General features: G+C 40.1%; 2 protein-coding genes across 2 annotated transcripts in view; one reads left to right on the top strand and one right to left on the bottom strand.

The window, feature by feature from the left end:
• Positions 1–5,768, top strand: part of polrmt (polymerase (RNA) mitochondrial (DNA directed)) — a 49,891-nt gene extending 44,123 nt beyond the window's left edge. Inside the window, exons 19-21 of the mRNA XM_008407210.2 lie at positions 185–276; positions 1,715–1,788; positions 4,408–5,768. Of these exons, the coding sequence (XP_008405432.1) occupies positions 185–276; positions 1,715–1,788; positions 4,408–4,457 (216 nt within the window). The 3' untranslated portion in view covers positions 4,458–5,768. The remainder of the gene's footprint in view (positions 1–184; positions 277–1,714; positions 1,789–4,407) is intronic.
• A 5,925-nt stretch (positions 5,769–11,693) lies between these two features.
• Positions 11,694–23,879, bottom strand: part of hcn2b (hyperpolarization activated cyclic nucleotide-gated potassium channel 2b) — a 44,631-nt gene continuing 32,445 nt past the window's right edge. The window contains exons 7-8 of the mRNA XM_008407211.2: positions 21,029–21,193; positions 11,694–16,708 (exon numbers count right to left, since the gene is read on the bottom strand). Coding sequence (XP_008405433.1) covers positions 15,744–16,708; positions 21,029–21,193 — 1,130 coding nt within the window. The 3' untranslated portion in view covers positions 11,694–15,743. The remainder of the gene's footprint in view (positions 16,709–21,028; positions 21,194–23,879) is intronic.

The following is a 23,879-nucleotide window of genomic DNA, read 5'->3' as shown; positions in this document are numbered from 1 at the left end:
AAGTGTGCTATTTTTGTTGATAGAGCAGTATTTTTCCTGTTGTCACTTCCACTCTGCTCTGTCTCACCTCTGCCCACCTGTTATCTGCTCAGCTGGTCTGTTTCTTTCTGATGAAGTCCTTAGATGAGACTAACTTCTCCCCCCTCCTCCCGTCTCTCCTCTCCTCTCTTCTCCTTCCTGTCAGATCTGCCGGGAGCAGTTTGTCGCCCTGCACAGCCAGCCGATTCTGCAAGAGCTGTCCAACTTCCTGCAGCTCAGATACTGCTCCACAATCCAGTAAGTTTGCACAGGAGCACATTTGATTCATACGCTTAGGAGATGTGAGTCTCCTGAGGATCAATGTGGCCACGGATTGGTACAAAGAAATAACATTCAGGCAGAGAAAACCAAAATATATTTACAGGTTTTCATGTCTTTTCCTCCTTTTTTCTGGATTGTTCCCACACAAGAGACCATCAATGCCATCAATCTTTTTATTCTTTCACGAATGGCTGTCACTAAACCGCAAACGCGCACAAACAAAACAGAACATGTAAGGTGGCGAGAGCGAGTTTTTTTTTGTATGTGTGTGTGTTTTTTTTTTCCCTCCAGTCGTCTGTGACATTGGATCCAAAACGATTTCCACTCTTTGTGCCAGCCTCACTGGCCTCAGGCCGGGTTAGTCATCGACTGTCTGTGTTTTCTCTCTTTGGGGTAATTGGGCCCTTCTCCACATCAGCAACAATAAATCTCACCTTAAACTCTGTCAGTGCCGCTGCTTCCAAACTTCACAGACAGATTTTGAAAGACATCAGAGGAAAAGGACACAAAGCTTCTGTACTTTTTTTCAACATAAGAATTGATGTTTTTCAGACACCAGATGAATGCATCTGTTTTGTTTTTTGTCACATTAGGTACACCTTTAGCAGTAGACAAAATCCTTCCAGCACTCTTTTTTTAAAATGACATTAAAGTGTTTTGGAGATCTCAATATAATCAAAAAAATATTTTTTTCTTCTGATTCGGTTTTAAAAGTGGAACTGGCATATGTTTTAGTCTTCATTTATCTTCATTTTGATGTTTTAGATTAACAATTAATAAAAAAGCCAATTTCTGATTTTTGACCTTAGAAAATGTTTTAATACAGAAATGTTCTTTTATCACCTTATAACAGACTGACAACCTCCATAAGGAGCACGAGCCATGGAATGTCATTCCTGTAGAAGCTGGCTTATAAATGGATAGTTGAGTGGAAGGAAAAACTGTTGCATGAAAAAAAAAAAAAGAAAAATCGATAAGGGAGATTATAGCCAGCCTTGAAGCAAAGCCCATTTAAGAGATTTGTTGGTGAATGGAAAGGTGTGAGCTGTGAGTTTTTCCTTAAATTTACTACGAGTTTCACTCTTTGAATGGAACTATTTAGATAAATCTGCTTTTTGATCGTGCTGTAAATTACAGAGATGCACTTGTACGCTTAAAGGTTGTAGCAGTATGTAAGCAGTTTAACTTTTGAAAAATAATGTTTTGTTTTTAGTAGAAAATGCACACGGCTTATATTTTGCTGGCAGCTGTAAATGTTTCACCCGGACCCGAGTTTCTCACTCGTCAAACAGCAGCACTGATAACATCCGAAACGGGTCTCAAACTTCCTTTTAATACACAAACTCATTTCTCTGTTCGTTTTCAAGTCTCTTTTTTTTTTATTATTATTATTCCTCCTCTCCTTTCCTGACAGGAGTGAAGCCAAGAACAAGAAGTACCAGGAGTACAGGAGGTTGATGTTGCTGCTGGCCAAAGTGCCCCAGACAGGTCAGTGTCGGAGAAACAACTGGCTCCTCAAAGGATCGGGTTGTCTTTAAAGGGGGATCCGAAACAAACAGGATCCTATCTTTTACTTTTTTTTCTCTTACTTATATGGTAAAAAGATGGCTGCATATTTATCCTCTGAAGATGTTTGTGAGTTGAACCGCAATTCAATCCGGGGCGATTTCTCCAAACGGTTTTTTCTTCTCGTTGTTCTCAACGAGATTTTTTTTTTTTCCCTTTTTATAGCAAATACAGACAAATTTGGTTTGATGGCAGACACATCCGGGTTTTTTTTTTCTTTCTCCTTTGATGCCATTGGGTTTTGTCTAGGGCAGCACCTTCCTGTCATTGAGGTGGATTCAGGCTTTTCCTGTTACACAACCCCCGTCTCTCTCTGTCTCCATCTGTACCTTCACTGTTTGCTTGGCACTGACAGCGGGGTTGTATAAATCGATTATTGTTAATTGTGTCCCTCTCTTGCATAATCAGCTTATGTTGCTGAGACGGGTCAGGTGTTTACCTCATTGCGCGCACACGTGTGTGTGTGCGTGCGCGTGCACGTGTGGGGGTGAGCGTGTGTGTGTGTGCGCGTGTGTGTGTGTCTTTTCCACAACAGAGTCAATGAATTCAGACTGAAATGTATTATCATATTTAGGGATCTGAATTTGTTAGAACAAGGGAGCAACTTGGTTTCTGTGAGGAATCTAGAAGATCAGATTGGTGGGTGGAGTAAAACTATTAAAATCCTTTCAACTTCATGTTTTGTCACATTGCAACCTCAAACTAATGTGAATTTTAATGTGGATTTTAATGTGGATTTTGTGCGATCCACCTGAATCGCTTGTATTTTCCTCCAACTATCTAACCACCCTAACTTGTCTCTGCTGAAGAATGCGTCCCCACAGCATCATGCTGCCACCACCATAACACTTTTCAGATTTTTATTTTGAAAAAATTTAGAGAATCGAGGTCCCTTAGTCTTTTGCTTAATCGTTGCTTTTTATCAGTTTACCTCCCGATTAACTAATACAATACATTAAAGTTTGTTGTAGTGACGTGATGAAATGAAAAAAAAAAAAGTTTTTTCGTGAATGCTATTAGCAGAAGGCTGATGACCTAATATGTTTTCCATAATTAGCTCAACTTTCTCCTCTCAGTCTAAACACAACAGCGTTGTTTGATTTAATCGCCGGCCGTTATACGGTGACCTCAACGGTGGCGCAACAGAAGATCGAAAGTCATTACAAAAACACTTTGTGCGGCCGACCGTCGTTTGGATTTCCCTGTTGGGAAGGTAAATTATGCAGCTTCGCGTTACCAAACAGGAGCAGTTTTCTGGTTTATAGAATATCAATACAATGTAGCGTGGCTGCGGCAACGCACACAGGTTGTAGGTGAGTTTGTACTTTAAAGCACCCGTGTCACCGTTCTGTTCAGTCATTTCAGTCTTCACTTTTTAATGTTGGTTCCTCAATAATTCACGCTGCAGCTCCCGGTGGTGAACGCAGCTGTCAGAGAGCAAACCAGGCAAAGCACACAGAGCAGGACAGGAGCTCATGTGGAGCTAAAATTAGCATTTAGATGCTTTATCAGAGTTCAGAGGAAAAGTTCAGCTTTTCACTAAGACCTGAAACTAATGTTTTAATTCAAATTGTTTCACATGTGACAAAAAAATAAAAAGCAACTTTTTTGACAGATGTTTTTGTTTCTTTAATTGGTGTCAGTCATGTTGTGTTGTGTAAATAACAGATTTATAGTTGGTCATATTATTTAATATGATTACTAAAGACTCCCTGCAGTATGCACAATGCAGGGATTCAGTATTTAATTGACAATTGTATTTTTAGTTCCTTGCATTTCAAACTCTGCTGGCTGATAATCTGAATGGACTCTAACCGCCTTTGATTCCCGCAACTGATGTACATTTTATTGGCTAAAGTTCACAAACACTGTGATGATGGAAAAGAGACGGTGCAGAAATACGGGTTAGTATAATAGCAATACTTAACAACGACATCACAAATGCATTGCTTGCAAAGTGCTTTAAGCCAGCTGTTAGTTTTATATATGTTGCTTGGCAGGTTTTTAAAGTGAACTTGATCAAGTTTTATCTCTGACTTTGGATACTTTTGCACAGTCCAGTACTTAGTCTTGACCCTGGCAGCGTAATGGGCAGAGTGTGTGTTAAATTATAATTAAATCAAGAATGATCAGGCCTGTGATCTGAGAGTCTTCCTTCAAGGTGATTATCTTCAGCTCGCTCAGTGGGAATCCCTTTGATGGAACAATACTTTGTTTTTTGTTGTGTGACCTTTGGTACGTTTTACTGATTCAACAAGAAAATTGGAACATATTTTGTTTTTATTTTAGACTGCTTTTTGAAAGTAGCCAAGATCCCAATTTCTGATTGGTTCTGTACACACAAAGCACCGGTGCTTTCCTTCACGTTTAGACACTTTCCATGTCCGAGTGAGTCGCAGGACAAGGTCACAGTAAAACATGACTTTATTCATACCTATTATTTGTTAGCAGGAGGAATATGGCACCGCGTACATAATTTAGGGTCTGGAACTTCTGCCCGCCGGCTCGAACCTGCTCTGACGGGGCCTCTTGTCTCTCCAGGTGATTTTGATCTGCAGCGGGTGAAAGAGTCCACTTACTTCTTCAGCTGAGAGGCCCGCGAGGGCGAAGCGGGCTTAAAGAGATGAGTGGAATTGACAGAGTTGCAGCAGGGAGGCTGCTGCTGGCCCGGGAGTCTCAACAGGCTGTGTCTCTCTCGCAGACATGAGGACATTGATCTAGCCGCGCCCTGCCTGCCTTCCTGGCCCACAAACTGCTACCAGAGGCGCTCTCACACACACACACACACACCCACATACACAGTGAACTCATCTGATTAACTGGCTTTCCGACTGCTGGAGAAGGTGGGCGGGATGCACGTCAAGGTGAAAAAAAATGAGGGAATCGGCATCGGTGGTGAAAAGAAAAATACCTCGTTTGTCAGATGTGTATTTAGGTACGTATTTGTTTATTTGCCAAACTTGAATCGACTGTGACCTGCGTCTTTTCGTCCGCAAGTCAGAAACACTTCTGTTGCTCAATCACACTGACAAGAAAACTTTCTTACTGACTGTAATGGGAGCTGATTAGCGGTCTAAGAGTTTGTATGTGTGTGAGATGCTGTAAAGACCACCAATGAGCTCTAAAAAGCAGGAAAAAAAAGATTAGGTTTTTTTTTAAGGTTAAACTGATCTTGGTTCTTACCCTAGAGAACTGAGCTTTTTTAAATAAATGTGTTTTCTAAAATCTCCTGTCATTTATTCAACTCAAAAGAAGGCTGATGTTTGTTCTGTCCTTTAAGCAGGATGAATGAGAGATATTTAGTGTTATATTTAAATATCGCTGTGAGAGATGAAGGCCTCCCCCTTTTTTTTTTTTTTTGATGCGCCACAAAGGCTTTCAAGGCATCACTAATCAACTCAGATGTTATTTCTCTGGGCCAGAACCATATCTGGATGTAAAAATAGCTAGAGTGCTTATCTGATTATTACTGCAAACGTTACAGCTCTCTCAGACAAAAGGTGCTGCCGGCGTTCAAAGGAGAAGACGGCCGCGCCGCCAAAGAAAGCCGGCTGCTGTGACAATGTAATGAAATGGAAATGATCTTGGAGTGTGTTGATTACACTGTGGAGGGCTTTTTTTTTTTCTTTTTTTCTTGTGTCAAATTTGCATGGCGGCGTGCTTGCAGAGAGGCTCTTCATATTTTATGATGCACATGGGATTTGACTTTGATCAGTTTGTTTTTTTTTTTATTCTTGTTCAAATTATCTGTCGCCTCACCTGCTGGATTGAGTTAACAGTGATATATGCCCTGAGATGCCTTTTCTTTTGCCTGATGCTGGTGTTTGATAGGGTTTAGTAACTTCAAGCGCCACATACTATTTTTGGTTCCTCTGGAATAAATAAGACTGGAACTTAAAGTAGAGCCGATTGCCGTTCTCTGGCCAATCTTTAAAAAAAATGTTGCTAAATAGCTAAATATACCAAGAAAGTCTCTGAGTTGGCAAAAACAGGGTGACAACTGTTAACTGCAAACATGCAGACATGACCTGGTGGGCGGGTCAAACCTCTCACAGCAGAGCAAAAGAAGACAGAGCTTGATTTTTTTTTTTTTTTTTTTTTAGACTTTTGCCAAGGTAGATTAGATCTGTGGATAAGATTTGATCACCAACCTCTTAAAACTAACAATATCTGAGCCAATAAATGCAGATTTTTTTTGTTTGTTTTTAAAGAGTCTCAGACACTTAAAACAAGAGATGCAAGATTTTTTTCCTCGGCTAAAAAACAGACCTACAGGTTCAAAGAGGCGATTTAGCAGAGCTCTATTCTTAATATGCTTTGAAAAGCAGCAGCTCGGTCACTGAGATTTAATTTAGAGTCTTTCATTCAGTCAGATGTAACACAAAGTCCATTTCATAACCTCTAAACTTTTTTTTTTTTTTTTACGTTTTGTCACCTCATGACCACAGGCTTCAATTTTATTAGGACTTTCTGTGATATAGGTTCCAAATTATTTATACATAAAAATCTAAAAAAGCGTGCCTTTCATTTTGATGAAATCAACTGTGACGAGTTGCAAAATGCTGTGTGGCAGAAAACACTCACCATCACTTTAGGCAAACATGGTAACAGGTAATTACAATCACGTTGTAGCGTGACAAAGTGGGGGAAAAGTTCAAAATGGGGGAATACTGTTACAACGTACTGCATTGATTTACATGTCACGTCACAGTATTAATCTGAAAAGTTTAGAAAATGTTAATTAATGAACAATAACCTCACAAAAAAGACTGCAGTTACCTCGATATATCTTAAAAAGAGAGTCGGTGCTTTTGTATCTTTAGTTTACTCCCCTTCTTTTTTCCCTTAATGAACAAATTAATTATTGTGATGCTATAATAAACCAAGGTCTCCTTCTGCTCTGCACGCCTCTTTTCTCAGCTAGCTTTCAAGGTCTGACCTCTCTCCTGCGATGTGCTTTCAGGACCACAACGTGCATCACATTTCATACCGTGACATGACCTCAACGCTCCAACTGCGCTCCTGGACGGATGCAGGGATGCTGGGGTCTTAATGTAGCTCACACGTGACGGAAAGTTAACTGGTGACTCTCAATCAGCTGGAGAACCTGCTACAGTACTTAAAATAGCCGGAGCAGGATGGTGTGAAAGAAGAGGTCAGGTGTGAAAGCAGCACATCTGGCTTTTGCTGGGAGTCGATGGTGTTTGGTTCAGGCTGCAGCTGATTGGCTGAGGGAATCTCTGGAGCGAAGTGCAGCTACGGTTCAGCTTGACGGGCCATGAGACTTCAGGAGAACGCAGCCTAATGATCTTTCCTCAAATAACAGTATTTAAAAATATACACGTCAATTTTTATGACTGAAATGTGAACTTTTCTTTTTTAATTATATTAACTGATTTAAAGTTAATGAATCACTTTATTAACTGATTTATTAATAAATCAGTTAATTTATTAATATTAACTGATTTATTAATAAATCAGTTTATTAACTGATTTAACTGGCGACCTGTCTGTCACAGGGTGACCCCGCCTCTCGCCCGGAACGTTAGCTGGAGAGGCACCAGCAACCCTCCTGACCCCACTAAGGGACAAGGGTGTAATGAAAATGGATGGATGGATGGAAGTTTAGGGCTTTGAATAACTTATCCAATACACATTTTACCTTTGTTTTATTGTAGTGGCAATTTTATTCTGGAAATTTAAATTCTATCCTTTAATTTGAACACTCTTATTTGGTGACAAATTCCACATTTATACATGTTTTAACTATTATCGGTACACATAATCCTATTCAGAATAAATGTGTCTTTTTTTTCTGACATGCCTATAAATGCTGGACTTTCTGGCCAAAACTTTGGTCTGTCTTTAGATAATTTCATCAAAATGTCTCCAGTTAAGGAGATTTGCCTCCAAGATACCAGATTATTTTTTTGGACTTTAAAAAGAAGAATTGGCAGCTATTTTAATTGCTTATTAAGATTGAATGGTTATTTTATACCGTTGTTTGACTCAGACACAAAGTGACAACTTCTTTCTGGTGCTCTTGCACTCTTTAAAATAGTGGATGCTTTTTTTTTTTTTTTTTACCTGTAGCCTGTCTTGGACACATGCTTCAATATATTCCTGTAGGAAGAGAGTTTCCAGGCTGTTTTGTGTCTGTTTGATGTTACTATGCTCGACCCTCTGCTGGCATGAAGCTGGATGTGAGTTAAGTGGAGGACTCTAAATTGGTCAGGAGTGTGAGCGTCGGTGATAAACTAAGAACCTGATGATGGTGTTTCCCTTCTCACACTCAACGCATGCTGCAATAACATCCAACCAAACATGACCAGAAATAGAAATACTGGATGAGTGAAATAACTAAGTTACAACTTAGAAAAACAAAGTAAAGGAAAAATACCTTTACTTTTTTTTTTTTTGGTTGAGTAGAATCAACAAAGCCATCAAAAAGAACTTTTCTGACATGAAGCAGGTAAAAATGTTCTCAAGCACAACACATCGCCTTGATCATAGAAAGGAACAGATGAGAAACTAAGTCTTTTAGAGGTCTGAAAATGGCAACTCAAAGTCCCATCTTACAGCTCAACCCCCGAAAAAAAGTCTTTAACTCTCAAGACTTTAAGTAAAATATTCTGTGGACAGACGAGACAAAAGCGAACCCTTTTGGAAGGTGTGATCCTGGTCACATTTGGTGTCAAACACACCAACATACCGACTGTCAGAAAAGATGGTGCGATGGTCTGGCGTGCTTTACTGGACCGAAACGACCCGATGGAAAGACAAATGTTCCTCTTTGCGAGAAAATCCTGACGGTGACTCACTTGCAATCAGTTCATAACCTTATTCTCAAGAACACTTGGGTTTTTCAGCGATACTGTGCTCAAAACCACACCAGCAAGTCCACCTCTGAATAACTCAAAAAATCTAAATGAGGATTTCGAAGTGGCTTAGATCATGTGGCCATTCAGGAAGCCCTTCAACGTGACTGATGTAAAACAATTCAGCAAAAAAAAAAGGGTCAAAATTGCTTAACTGTGATCTAAAAGTCATACGTAGTTATTTCAAATTAATGCTCAATGGCATTTACTGATGCTAAGTGTAGCACATGCAGTTTAGATTTAGGTGCAAATATTTATATCTTTTCCACAATGGACCTGGTTTGTATTGGGCCAGGCTTTTCCCTCAATATATAAAGTGATCGTTTGTAAACAGTATTTCATATTCATCCAAATTATCTGTCGCATAGTAGCATATGTGTTGACACATAGAGGCAGGCGCGATGGGGGCGCGCGCAAAACGCGTCGGCCTCGCGCACTGTCACTGTCACGCTCTAATTGTGCGAATCTGGATCTTTATAATTCAGCCAAGATTGTGCGCCCCACCTTTCACTCAAACTAAATATTATTTCTCTGTGGAGGCTCGTTTTCACAGAACACGGCACCAAAGTTCGCGTCAACTATAAACGCCACGCCTCTTTCTGGCTCGCGCGCGCTCAACACAAACTTTCAAAAGCGCGACAATAACTTACCCTTAAGAGCCCAAATACTTTTTTTTTTTTTTTTTTTTTACCAGCACTCTTTGCGAAGGCATCTTGTGTCACTCGCTCAGCGCTCGCCTGCCTCCACTGCAGAGGTATTGTCTCGCAGCAGAAAGCAGCGTTATGTGTGGGGCTTTCGGGAAGCTCTTTATTCCAGCGGCAGCACCATCAGAAAGTGAACACACTATGCAAGTGTTGGCTGCTATCTGCCAGACATGCCAGAGCTGGAAGCCACTCTGCGATAGCTGCACCACTCACTCTCACCGAGGGCACTTTGATTCTCCTGCCAGGCTCCTGGGCTCTCCCGGCCTATCTGCTGCCCCGTGGTGTCGAGAGAGCCCTGCACTCAGCAGCACTCGCAGGGGTGAGGGGGGACAGAGCGGAGTGTGCAGACAGACCCTGGAGGGGGGAGAAGTGGGCCAGAGCTCTCCGACGGCAGGGGAGAGGAAGCAGGAGGCAGCGCAGTGGGGAAACAGAGACAGGTGATGCAGTGTTGGCAGGTGTGTGTTTGTGCACATCAGTGTGAGCTGCTCTGACCTTTATTCTGACTGACAGGTAGTGATGCCTTGATTAACAACCATCCCAACGCACAGCTGGTAGAGCGACGCTTCAGTGACTTAAACCGACACCAGGTTACCCTTCTCACATTATCGACTTTGTCAACTAAACAAATCAAAAAACGAGGCCTTGTTTGTGTCGTGGACAAAAGTGGCGAGTAAAGCTGATTCTGATGAGTTACAAACAGCTGCAGCTGTTAAACTTATTACTGTATTATTCAAGTGAAAAGGGTTTTTTTTTTGTTACAGATCACAGACCAAGCGGTGAAATCTTAAGACAATGCTGTGAATTTTGTCTTGGCCCAATAAGCAACTGACTTTAGCATTTTATCAAAACCTGTGTTACAAGAAAGCTCTGAACTGCATGCCACGCACCAAAATATTGAACATCCCTTTAACGTCCCCGTGCATTTCATCGTTTTTGAGATGACTCTTCTGAACCTCTGCTCAAACACAGATTCACGCATAGTTGCATGTTAAGACTAATGTGTAACCAGAGAGGCAGGAGAAAGTGTAGTCGATACAACCATCGCTGTCAGGAAGGCAGAATAGGTTCCTCGTGAATTATTGATATTTCCAAGTAGCAGGATGGGGCCAAGACAGAGGATGTAAAATGGCCTAAATGGATGGACAAACATTACATTGTTATTTTTGTATGGCATTTGAAACTTAAAATGTAATAAAGGCGGTATTTCACCATGACAGATGTTATTCTAACACGAAGAAGTGCTGGTTTCATAGAGTGACGGAGCAGATATTAAATTCTGGCTGTGAAAGTGAAGCAATAACATCATGACTGTCAAAAAGCAGAGGCATTCACCATGCAATGCTCTCACTGGAAATGTTGCTTCCGTTAGTAAGCCAAATTAAGCTTCAGTGCTTTTATTTAATACACAATAGCCAAAAAGTAATAACTGAAGAGGAAAGTAAAATATTCAAATGGAACTCTTTTATTTATGTTTTCGTGATTGACAGAATAAAAAAATAAATAAAAAAAAACATGGAAAAAAGAAAAGCTGGGGCTAAAGTAAAAAATATTCCCTGCTAATGACTTATTTCACCAAGACTTGTGTTTGTAGCAATGGAATATTGATTAGTTTTATTATTGGATTTATAATAGGTGAATCAATATTTTGCTGAGAGGTATTGCAATTTCATTTGAGGAGAGTTTCAACTCTGCTCTGCAAATGCATAAAGAAAGCAGGGATGTCACAGAGGAGATTTAGGTACATAAAGTTTGATTTTGAATAAGTACAAAATTGCATTATGTATTTATGTTTATTGGTCAATACGAGTGTTCACTGATGATCATAAAAAATCAAAATAGATGGAAAAGTTTATATTAATTTAAAAGTAAAAATTTGAATGTATGAGTTAAAAAAAAGAAATAATCAGAATCATGCAACGAAGTCCACAGTTTTGCAAATGCAGATGTCAAAATGCTACTGCAGCCATGTGTGAAAGTGTGCATGACACAGATGTTATCTTCATTGATGCCTTGTGGGTCAAACAGCTGAGTTTCTGTAACATTTACATAACACTAAATATGTTTGCAAAGTTGCAAAAAGAGGAAAAAGGAAACTGAACAAAACTTTTCAAAAAAATTTGGAGGAAAATCCGAGAGCCAGTGTGCCAAGTTTCTAAACCGACCTGGAAAGCAGACAGATAAACTTTTACAGAAACTCCTGGTGGTTCTGCACACAAGTATAGAAAACAAAGTCATACATCTTTTGTCATGTCAACTCGTTTTCTTTTGCTTTAATTCTTAAGATTGGTCAGTTCAGTCCAGATCATAATATGCTTTCTGCCAGAGAAAAACAATAATTATTTCAACATGTCCCTTTTTTTAATAGGTCTACAATAATAATGAACTAGGTTACATAAATAAATAGTCTCGTTTACATGATGCAAGCTATGCTTACACATAGAAATAACCATGTCAGTCAAGTTATTCATAGTAAGGATGGTGGTTTCAACTGAGTTACCTGCTTACAAAAAGAAACAACGAACAAAGTTTTCAGTTTCAAAAACCAGTGTAAGGTTTAAAATGTTACATCTCCACAGACAAATCAAGAGTATAATTGAGTATCATCTGCATAAGGTTGCCACTCAGTCTGCTATTAGACCATTATTGCTTGTCACAAATGTCACATTCATAGGAATCGACTGGATTCGTTTAATGTTCTGATATCTGATCTGCGTTAGGCGAGTTTTGTGTAACTAAAGCTGCATCATTTGTAGCTTTGGTTTAATTCTAAACTGATGGGTTTTATGAAAATTATTGTCTTTTTTTATTGGTCAAAAAAAAAATACATGCAATATCTGGAGCTCTGTGATGGTTCTCTGAATTTACATTCACTGCCCACTTTATTAGGCACACCAGGCTAGTTCTAGTTCCAGCACTGTTTCGCCTTCAGGTCCGTCTTAATTCTTTAGTAGCTTGGATTCAACCAGGTGTCGGGAACGTCTCTCCGAGGTCTTGGTACAGATCAAAAGCTGCTGCAGATTTGTTGGCTGAACATCCTTAGTTAAAATTTCCCAATCCACCATATCTCAAATGAGTTCACCATAGTGAACAGTGTCTAAGAAATGAGTTTGAGATTGAGCTTTAAGACATGGTACAGTTCCTTCTGGAAGATGGCTACACTGCGGCCATATGGGAAAGAGGTGGTCCTGCTCAGGGGTATTGTTGTGTTTAACAACGCTCAATTAGCACTAAATTGTCCAAAATGTGCCAAGAAAACATAGGCACCGGTTGTAACCTTAAAAGTTCCTTCTACACAACTAAACTATTCACTGGAAATCCCAAAGACAGTTGTGAGTGAAAGTCCCTGTAGATCATCAGTTTCTGTCCCATCTGGCACCAAAATCTATGGTAAATCCAAAGTTATTTAAACCATCTTCTAGTTGACTTGAAAGTCAATCTAGTTGACTTGAGAGTCAACTAGATTCCCAATTGCACTGAAATGCTGCCAAGTCTTTTCCTGACTTATTTGTGTGAGCAAGCAACTGAACAGATGTGCCCAAAAAGGTGCCCAGTGAATGTATACATGAACTGTTATTGTTTTATGGCAAGTCCTGTTTTGGTTTCTTTTTCCCTGCACCATTGCTCTCGTCTCGGTTATGGGTCCAAAACTAATTTGGTCACTAACTGCGTCTTCTATCCCAGGATGTTGGCACCCTGACAGTGTAAAATAAGCACAATTCTCATAACAAGCCTGTATTAATTACTTTGGAGTATCCAAATGAGTTCCTGTGGGCATAATTTAATCACAAGACAAAAACAACACAATAGATCTTTAAAAAAAACAACAACAAAAAAGACATAAAAATACTTTAAAACCGTCAACTTTTTTTGTTCAATTTGAAGCTCCCAAGGTGGATGACTGTGCAAGAACGCAGACTAAACAGGACGCAAATGCAAAATGATCATAGGAGAGGAACTCATTATTGGCACAGTATAATGAAATCCAGCTGAAGGATGATAATAACGAACCCAAACAGGCCGGAGGGATTCCATTTTCCACTGTCATTACCCTGTAATGATTCAGCCAATCGTGAGCTGAGGTGAATAGAATGTCAGGTCCAGGAGAAAAGGGTCTTCTTCCTAACGCTTTTGGACACAAATCAGTGGCATTCGATGATTTCTTACCGAGGCATCAATGACAGAGGCACTCTGCAATATACGTCCTGCGAGGGATCGGCGCTGTCCTTGGCTGTTTATCTAAATTGTGGTGGTAACAGGAGATTCATTATTTGTGAGAATTGACTTTGGCATAGAGATGCATCGCCTAAACGGCCACTAAAGGCAAGTGAAAACTCAGTATTAGAAAAGAATGAATTTACATTGCAATGATGGGGGGCCTGAGTTTACGATTAAACTTGTAATAAGTTTCTAGTTTGTAACTGGCAGTGAATCACAGTTCAAGTCTGGGCAATAAAAACTGCTTCCTGGGATGCATTTGAGTCCGATTAGTTGGTGCAGAGGCCCGAAGCAAACTTTGTATATTTAACTTTTTGGATACATCCAGCAGATATAAGCATGTTTCTTTGTTGTCTATAACCTTTTTCTGACCATGGCTAGTAAGTTACAGATTTATATGCATTTTTATTTAAAAAAACAAAAAAAAACATTGATGAGCCAGTTGTTGAACTTTGCATAATTTACTGTAATTATCCATGTGGAATGTACTATTCCACATGGAATATGGAATAGTACATATTCCATGTGGAATATGTACTATTCCACATGGAATAGGAATTTCCATGTGGTTGAAAAGGTGTTGTTGATCCAGTAAATGTTTCTTTAAAAACAAAACAGAAAGGTGCATAGTGATGTCGGGTTGAAAACTCACCCTCTTTAGATGTATGAACTATAAAGTGAACAAACATGGGGATAACTAGAGCACAAATCAATTATTAAAAAAAAACCAAAAACAAAACACATTTATAACACCACTGTAGTTTCAGAATGGATCATAACATCCCTCGTGATCTTAACTGAGTGGTTCGGTTCTTTCATAGTGGGGTTACGTGAAGACTTTAAGAGTAGTCTTTACCTTATCATAACGATTATACCTTGTGATAATCGATATGACGTCATCTTATCAATTAACAAAATCTATGATTTACTTTCTGTCTCGGTAAGGTTCCCTTCACTCCAGACTAAGCCCACACCAGAGACTTGCCAGTCTGTACAGTGTTGCACCCAGTTAGTATTATTACTCGGGATGCAAAGGATTCAGAAAACCATAGTAAGATTGAAACTGGTGGTGTAAAATATTTATGTACTAATTTTATAGACTGATAAAATTAGTGCATAAATATTATGTACTAATACCTGTATTAATCCAGGTGTCACAACTCAGAGAAGATGTGACACCTGTGTCTGTAGGTTTGCAAGAAAACGTAAAAAAAAAAAAAAGAATCATATTTGATCAGTATTATTGATGAGTACTAAAGGCACAGCAGGATTATCACTGCCTCTTGAAATGGAGATTTTACCTGACACGGCAACCTTCTAACAGTCATGGAGGGTCTGGAGGCCATAAGCCAGTCTCAGTCTGGTGTGAATGGAGCCTAAGGACCAGTTCTTCCTGTGCATTGTTACTTCTTCAATCTAAATTTGCTCTGATGGCCATCTAATGAAAAACAAACTATCCTTTTAAGAGTCTTGGAGGGGTGGGGGAGCTTGTGCATTACATTTTCGCTGCTAGTAGAAATGCCGGTAAAATGATAATTTTCTTAATACTGTCAGCAGTCCAATCATAATATTTTATCTCAAATATGGCTTTTACCGTTGTCGTAAGGTAGTCAAAAAATTGTCTCTTGTTTTTGTTATTATTTGTGCTTCCCAAAAAGTCGATAAAGATATATTGAAAGAGACAATGAAGCAAAAAAGTCTAACAGTTTAAAAGGAGCTCTGGCACATTACAAAGTTACAGTAAATAATCACAAATTAAGTTCCAACGTCTGATATCTAAAGCAGTTCCCTGAATAACAGTTTTAAACCATCTGACCTCAGGTTTATATTTATGAGGAGAATGGGAGGACACTGAAGAATATATTGTTAGCTATGCTGTGAAATATGCTACTTTACTGTGCAACTACACCTGTGAGTAGAAACATCTCTTGTAGAATCAAACGTCATTAGATTCATATATTTTGGATGCTACCAGCTCGCTCAACATTCATACATTCAGATAGTCAAACTTGGAAAAAGAAGAGGTTCCTGTGATCGTGTTCCTCATTCAGTCACTCCTGCTAGAACAGTTTGATTAAGATCACAAGTTAGAAGATAGCCTAGATCTCACCTTCATGTGGTCTGTCTCTGGAAGGCTCGTTATCGAGTCCTTTTTAGGCGGTAGCGTGTCCCCCTGACCTGTTCCCATGCTACCCCCTGTCACCCCTGCTGCAAACCCATGCGCAGAACCAGGCAAAGATGCTACGGGAAAGGCCCCCACTGACATTTGGTGGGGGAGTACCACCCTATGAGGTACTGCACTCCGAATGCTTGCGGGGCCCACTGGCGTCTGAGGGGGTCCGATAGAAGTGGAAGAAACTTGTATTGACTGGGGTGGACTGGGGACAGCTGGTTGCACCCCCTCATGAGGCAGTGAGGGCTGAGATGCTGACAGGGCCCTGACATCTTGGCTCAGGCTGCCCAGGTGCAAAGAATGGGTGCTCTTATGCATGCTGGGCCGGTGTGCAGGACTGGCGATGTGCTGCTGAACTAGAGATAGCTGGGAGCCTGATATCGGACCGGTCAGCGCACTGGATCCATACTGGAATGATCGTCCTCCAGCAGCCAGTGGACTCTGAACAGTGGGGCTGGCCAAGACTGGAGCAAAGGCACCGGAGGCAAGGAGTTGCGACTGGAGCGGAGAAGCAGAGGCCGGGCTGGATACACTCTGCATCACCTGGAATCTCCTCACCATCCTAGGAGACTGCAAGGGCCCTGCTCCCACTGAGTTTCCTTGCATGGGGTTACAAAAATTCATCGCCACGGCTTGCTGCAGGGTGGCGATTGCCGAGTCTTGAGGCTGAGCGGAGGAGCCAGGAGGAGCAAAGATCCCGCCGGGGAGCGGAGGGGTCATGGACATCGCTCGTGGCCGTGGAACATCCACTTGCTGAACCATCTCCCGATCATATTTGACTATCTCCTGAATCATCTCATTCTCATGGTTGTTGAAAACACCGGAGTTGAGATCGTGCTGAACTTTGTGCATCAGGATCGAGTTCTTCTTGCCTGCAAGACATGAACACAGAATATGTATGTGTAGTTGAAATTTATTCTGTGTTGCAACAGAAGAGAACATTAACCTACATCATTGTAGCATGGAACTACATTAGGAGTGTCGTGAAGGTGCAACACCAAAGTAAAGTCTGTGACACAAAGTGCTATCCAGTCATTCTAAAAGTATTTTTATAGGCCCAGGATGTGAAGGTATTGACGGTAATTTTGAGGCAGACGGACAGCAGATTTCATTCCTGAAGTCAACCTTCGGCGACTGTTATAGTAGATGGCCTAACAGTAGCAGATATTTATAGCGTCACTATAAAATTCAAGACATGCGATGCTCTGTAACAGATAGGTACAGTAGCATTGCCAACAGGGGGATGTTAAAAATGTCCTCTGAAGCAGTAATAAATAAACAAAGCATGAAGTATTCATAGAGGAGGTGGAGAAAACTCAAAACAAAATGTAGCAAGAAGTCTTTTATCTTGAAGCAACCTAGGCACGCAAAGTTTGGGGTCACAAATTAATGAGTATGGAATATACAGAACCTCTTCCGAAATTAAATTAAATTACATTTTAAAAAATAGTTATTGGTAAATGTTAACTTGTCTGTAGATTATATTTTTAACTAAAATTATTAGATAAAAGTAACCAATACTTAGGCTGTTAATGCTTTCTTATATGGAAATTGTACCATTTACTTACTAATTACAGAGTCAACAAAGAGCGGGGGTAACCAGTATTTTCTACTGTCATCTGTAGAACAGAAGCAGAACGGCACATTTGGGAACCACTAAATTAGGCTTCCACTAAACACGCAAGAGTTGGTCATGAGCCTTCAACAACCGAGCTGGGGCCTCAACAAATGTCAAATTTAAGTTTGGTTTTGGAGAATTTAAGGATCAAAATGAAAGCAGGTGACTGTGGAGTAAGTTCTGTGCGGAGCCGTCTACAAAGCTGTACCAATTAAATTCGTGAAAGCAGGTGTGAGTTTGAGCAGAGGGTCCGACAGGGTCAAACCGCAGCTGTGGCAATTAAGATAAAAGGATAATAGGAACTAACCAAGACACTGCCAATTTACTGAGATGTGTGTTAGAGATGAATGTGTCTGAGTTTCCTATCAATTAACAAGTACAAAGTGTGTTGGAGACGAGGCCAAGGAGGCCAAGTGCTTAGTGAAAACGATGCTTTTAGAACTGAGGAAAGGTCGCTAATGGTGAGACGAAGCACCCAAACTAAACATGCTGTCTGTTTAAGAAGGAGAATCAAGTTCAGATGAAAATTAAGATTTTTCATCCATCCATCTATTACGTTTCACTTAATCCAGGATTGGATCCGAGGGGCAGCAGCCTAAGCAGAGAAGTCCAGACTTCACTGTCCCCAGTAATTTGGGCAGCTCCTCTGGGAAAAGTCCAAGGCATTCCAAGGTCAGCTGAGAAACATAGTCCCTGCAGAGTACCATAGGTCTTCCTGTGGATGTCCTCCTGTGGGAGGTAGCTGGAGCCCCTCCCGCCAGTGGGGCGTCCAGGATGCATCCCGACCAGATACCCGAGCCGCCTCTACTGGCTCATCTTGGTGTCTCTACTCTGAGTTGCTCTCGAATATCCAAGCTCCCCACCCAGTTATTAAGAGAAAGCCTGGATGAGGAGGAAGCTCATTTTGGCCGCTTGTATCCACAGTCTCACTCTTAGCGTCACTACTCAGAACTTGTGAAGATAGATGAAGTGGGGATGTAGATTGGCCCATGAATTGAGAGATTCACCTTTTGGCTTAGCTCTTTCTTCACCACAACAGGACTGAACAGTGCTTGCATAACTGCAGACACCACACTATTCCATCCAACAATTCCCATCCCCATCTTTCCATCATCCGTTTCTTTCTTGTAAAATGTGGGAAGAAGGGGAGAGGGATGAATGGCTGGGACAAAGGCTGGCATTTGTACATTTTGACATGTTAGTCTTCTTAGCTGCATCCCAATGATTTAAAATGTCTCATAGTTTAGGTACTATGAGAGCAAACATCAGCTAGACTTGAATTGAGTTTTGTTGCTGAGCTTCAGCAGCACATATGATGTGTTGTGTTGGTGGCCGTCAGCTTGGATCTCTTTGCAGAAAACGTGTTAGAAAACTGAATAGAAAGGCATGATGTTATTTCAACATCAAGCTCAATACGCCTTGTTCTTCTCTGGTCCATATGGTTTTTGTGAGACGTAACACTGCAAGATAGATGATGATCTTAAATCTTCGACCTGGCATATTGCATGGACTGAAAACTGAAAATTCATGGCTTACAAATCTTCCTAAAATAATGGGCTATGTAATTTTTGCTAAAAGTCGTTTTGGCAAAACAAACCACCCCTTTTTTATTGCCTCTAGATAACTTGGGCAAGAAAATTACTTATAGCAAAAAAAATTACTTAGGCCATTATTTTAAGAAGGTGACAAAATGTAACCTTAGTGCTACACATTTCTCTAAAATATGGAGGAAAGCTAAAGGAATCCATACATAGTGTACTGTCACCCATAGAAAATTGGCTACAGTGTGAATCCTGCTGTCAGACTAATACATTTTTAATCTTACACCATACAGCCATGTAAATGTAAAGGTGCTGGAGGTGAAATTACATAAGATATAGTAAAAGATGAAGAGGTTACGCTGAAGTGTTACTAGTTAATGTTGTGCATCACCATATGCCATTGAAATGCAAGGCTGATGTGCAAAGGTGTGATGAAAAGCAGCTTTTCTCCGGGCTATTGTGATAGTATTTCTTTTCATACACCCGAGAAAACTAAAATTAAAAAGAAAATGTAGTCCTTTGCCTGCAAAGGGCCTCTGCTGAGGAGTGATGAAATACAATAAGATACTTAGTGACTAAGACTGAGAAAAGTGCTCTATAAATAAAGCATTCTTTCATGCCACAATTGATTAAAACTAAGATTATGGCTCTTTTGAATGAGTTGGTTTGACAAAGCTGCCTTATTTCTAGAATTTAATGGAAACCTACAGTATAACGCGATCTTTGAATCACCGCTTTCACAACAACACTTTCCTGTCAAGTTTTCTGCCGCTGTAAAATAGTTTCTTCGGCTCAAGCCTGCAGCTTATGAGTGAGCGTTTCTGGTAGACGTCTGGTAACCATTAAAATAGAAGGACACATATTGCATCAGCAATATATCAGACAGTCACCCCTTTCCGCACACACTTAATTTATCTTTATTTAAAGGTACTGTTGATGAAACACAAAAGAAAAGCACGTGTGACTACCGATTGACTCGCAAAATGCACGTGTGGAGCCTAGAGGAACTGTGTGGCAGCTGGTTATGCCTTGAAACAGACGCGCAGTCTTTCCCCAAATAAGTGAGCTGTCAGACCGATGGGGTACTCATGCACAAAATTTGGCTGCTATGGCAACACCTGACAGGTGGCGGCTGCGGAGCTTTTGGTATACATGTCAAATGTGGTCATGCGACAAACAGCAGCACAGCTGACCTCCAGAAGGAGTTGCTCACATTGTGAAGATAGATAACAACACAGTGTGTGTGTGTGTGTGTGTGTGTGTGTGCGTGTGCGTGTGTGTGTGTGCGTGTGTGAGTGTGTGTGTGTGTGTGTGTGTGTGTGTGTGTGTGTGTGTGTGTGTGTGTGCGTGTGTGTGTGTGTGTGTGTGTGTGTGTGTGTGTGTGTGTGCGTGTGTGTGTTTTAACTTTGGAGGGAAATATTCACTGAAAGCATTGAAACATGACAACATAAACAAAGAATGTTTAAATGTCACTTCCCGCAATGCTGTCACAGTTGTCAGACAGACCAGTGTTTTTGAAACAGACATCTCATAAATAATAAAAAAAAAACGTTTTCCCCCCCATCACTGCATTTTATGAATGAATCTTATGAGATCAGCTTACTTGTTCTTTTTATATTTGTGTAAAAAAAAAGATAATTGACCAAAAGTTTGTTCGAGTAGACACATTCAGACACAACTAGACTTAACGCATCTAACAACTACCAAAAAAATAGCTGGTGTTATGGACTCAGATCTAAATATTAATGTAAACTCACCAAATCAACCTAGTATCATTTTAAAATTAGTTCCAAAGTAAAGGATTTCTAGTCAAATAAAGAGACAGAAAAACTGCTACTCAGTTTTATTTTCCCCATTAGATTATTGTAGAGTTGTTTTTTCACTACATACATTTTAGCATTGTCAATATGAGGTATATAACCATATTTCTTTTAAATAGTTTTAAAGCCTTGAACTGACACTTCTACACTAAACAAAAATGAACGCTAAAGTCTTCCACTGCTTCTGTTCATCCAACAACATGATGGCCTTACCTATCCGGTCCAGTCGGTCTATGGCAACCGTCTCAAAGGCCCTCCTCATCATGGGATACTCTTCCAGCACTTCATTGAAATTGTCTACCGAGAGAGAGTACAGGCGGCAGTAGGTGTCAGCTCGAACACTGGCTGTCCTTCTGCCTCGGGTCAGCAGACAGATCTCTGGAGGGGAGAAAAAAGGGAATATAAAGGCATGACTAGAAACCAGAAAATTACCCAGACTGTCAGATTTTAGGCCGTCAGGAAGTGAAAAGGGCTCTGAAAGTGAAGCACCGCATTGAAACAAATCCTAACCTTTTTATCCCCCCGCTGAAGATGAATGAAGGCAGTGAGCAAATATGTGATCCAAATCGCAGGGATTTTCCGTTACAGGAGTTATGCATAATTAGTTTGACCAACTAACAAAAATGTGTGTTTGCACCGCACTGACAGCTGTGTTAAGGAAGCACTATATTTAGAGATGTGCAGCTAAGCTTCATTACTTCACTTGTTCCTCCTTCTTTCCTTCAGTATGTGTTTTTTTTTTTTTTTTTTACCCATAGCTCTACTTTTTTTGAGGGCTGGGGCTGACTGTTGTCTTGACAACCACATGCCCTCCTTTTTCCTCGCCTTTAAAGGTCGACCTCCTCTGACTCTCAGCGGAAAAGGGAGAGAATAACAAATCAGAAGAATACTCCATTAAGAAACTAAATAAAGGTTCTACACTAAAATAAACCGTGAGTGCCTGAGGTATTTTGACATCATTTTATAAACACAACCCTACTCACCATTAGCAACCGGATGATTGTTCAAACAATAATCTGTTTCTTAGAGGTTTGTGTGTTCTTTTTGGAAAACGTGTGTTGTCTCTTGTAACAGTTATGGGCTGTGCGGCTAACTGCGGCTACAAGAGCTGCATCAGAAGATGGATCTTTTAAGGAGCCTGAGGTGAGAATGAAGACAGGATTCAGCAGTTTTAGTTTTGGTGAATATATTAGTGATTTGAATAAAAACAACAAACAATTACAAATGCACAATGAGAGACAACTCAAAATAAATCAATTCCAAAGTCAGAAAGTTCTTGTCCTTTTTTCGTAGCTCGCCATTCTTAGATCCAGTAGGATCTGATCCATCAAGAAAAAAAAACTCGACCTAAAAGGCCAGAAAACCCATTAAGTATTTTATCAAAAAAACATATAACATATAAAGAAAAATATTAAATTCAAATGCAATTATTAAATTCCTAATAATTAAACTAAACATTTCAATTAGGTTAAATTAACCATAATTTAAATGAAGTAAAACAAAAAGAATATCAATCATATTTCAAACTAATCAATTTAAAGTTAAAGTTGAAATCAAAGTTCACTTTCAAAATATCAATCAAGAAAAATAAAATAAATTAACTCAAATACTCAGGCAGAGTGAAGAAAAGAAAAAAAAATTAACTAGAAAATTTCTGAAGAAATTCACATGGGGCCTGCCAAAGTGTGCCCGTCTGTTTGAACCCAGCGTTCTGATGGTGTAGTATTGATGGTACTGCTTACTTTAGCATCGATACAAACGTAAGCTGCAATGTACTCAAGAGCATGTGGAGAGTCAGCCATGTTGAGTATCATGGACTTATACCATTCAGTATGTTGAAATTAATGTACATGGTGAAATGAGCCAAATTGCTAACATTAGCCTAAATGCTGGGAGTAGCATGTGGGGCATCACTAACATGTTGTCTTACATTGACTTACTCCATTCAGTGTACTAAGCGTGGCTAATAAGAAAAATAGCTAAAAGGTTTTTTTTTTTAGGAATAAGGCTAATGCTAATGGGGCAGTGAAATGCTAATGCCTGTGCTAATGTTTGTTCTAATGTTAATTCATTCATCTGTTTGTATTTACTTGCTAGTGTTCTAGCACTTTGGTTGAAATGACTTTAGTGAGACGCTTCCTGTGACAATCTACCTGTCTCTGAACTTGCTTGGATGGCCACATCCAGGTGTGTCAGCAATTGATTTGAATGCCATCATATTGTGGAATACTTTTTCCAAATCTTCTCTTGAGACCTCTTTAAAATCTATCCCACACTCACAAGCTGCTAAAATCTGCTGCCCAATGGCCTCATAGAGCTTTTTCAATCTCACCATATTGTTCCCTGTCACGTCAACAGCCAGGAGCAAACCAAACTAAGTGTCTGAAGATTGCAAAGCAAACCACCTCCAAAATGCTGAGTAACAATGAAACATGTACTCCTTATGCAATACGTCTGTGTATAAATTGAGCCATATTTAGTGGGAATAAATTTGTATAGAGATCCAGAAAGATCACTTTGGATGTTACTCAGATTATATTGTAGCACAATAGCTACACATAAATCTCCTCACCATATTTTCAGTTAGGTTTTATGATTTGCCATATTTGCTATATTTTGCATGACATGCGCTAATAAGAACCTTTTTAAAGATTTCAGGGAGGCAATAGTGAGAATGTTTTGGCGCTCCACTTTCTGTGTGAGTTACTGTTCGCAAACTGGCCAAGACATCATTTCATAAACCCTCACCTGGGATCTCTGTGGTCTCTCATAACGCACACATTTGCATATTGCCAGCATCATTAGTGGGCAGTGGGCAGTGCTTTGAAAGGATAATAACGCTAATGAAACCACGAGGGCTGAATAAATTGTTCACACCACCAGGTGGCCAGTTGTAGTTCACGGCGCCGTCCTTAAAGACAACAGTGAATGCGGAGAAATACTGGAAATTCAGAGTGGACATTAACAGGAACATGAATTTTCATGAGCACATCTCAGACCTATTACCTTTATCCCTCTTCTATGTTTTGTTTTGTCATGCAAGACCAAAGCATTCATATATATA

Source organism: Poecilia reticulata, linkage group LG4, assembly GCF_000633615.1.
Source record: "Poecilia reticulata strain Guanapo linkage group LG4, Guppy_female_1.0+MT, whole genome shotgun sequence".
NCBI classification, from domain to species: domain Eukaryota; kingdom Metazoa; phylum Chordata; class Actinopteri; order Cyprinodontiformes; family Poeciliidae; genus Poecilia; species Poecilia reticulata.
The sequence above is the reverse complement of the archived record's forward strand: the minus strand, read 5'-3'. Positions and strand labels throughout refer to the sequence as shown.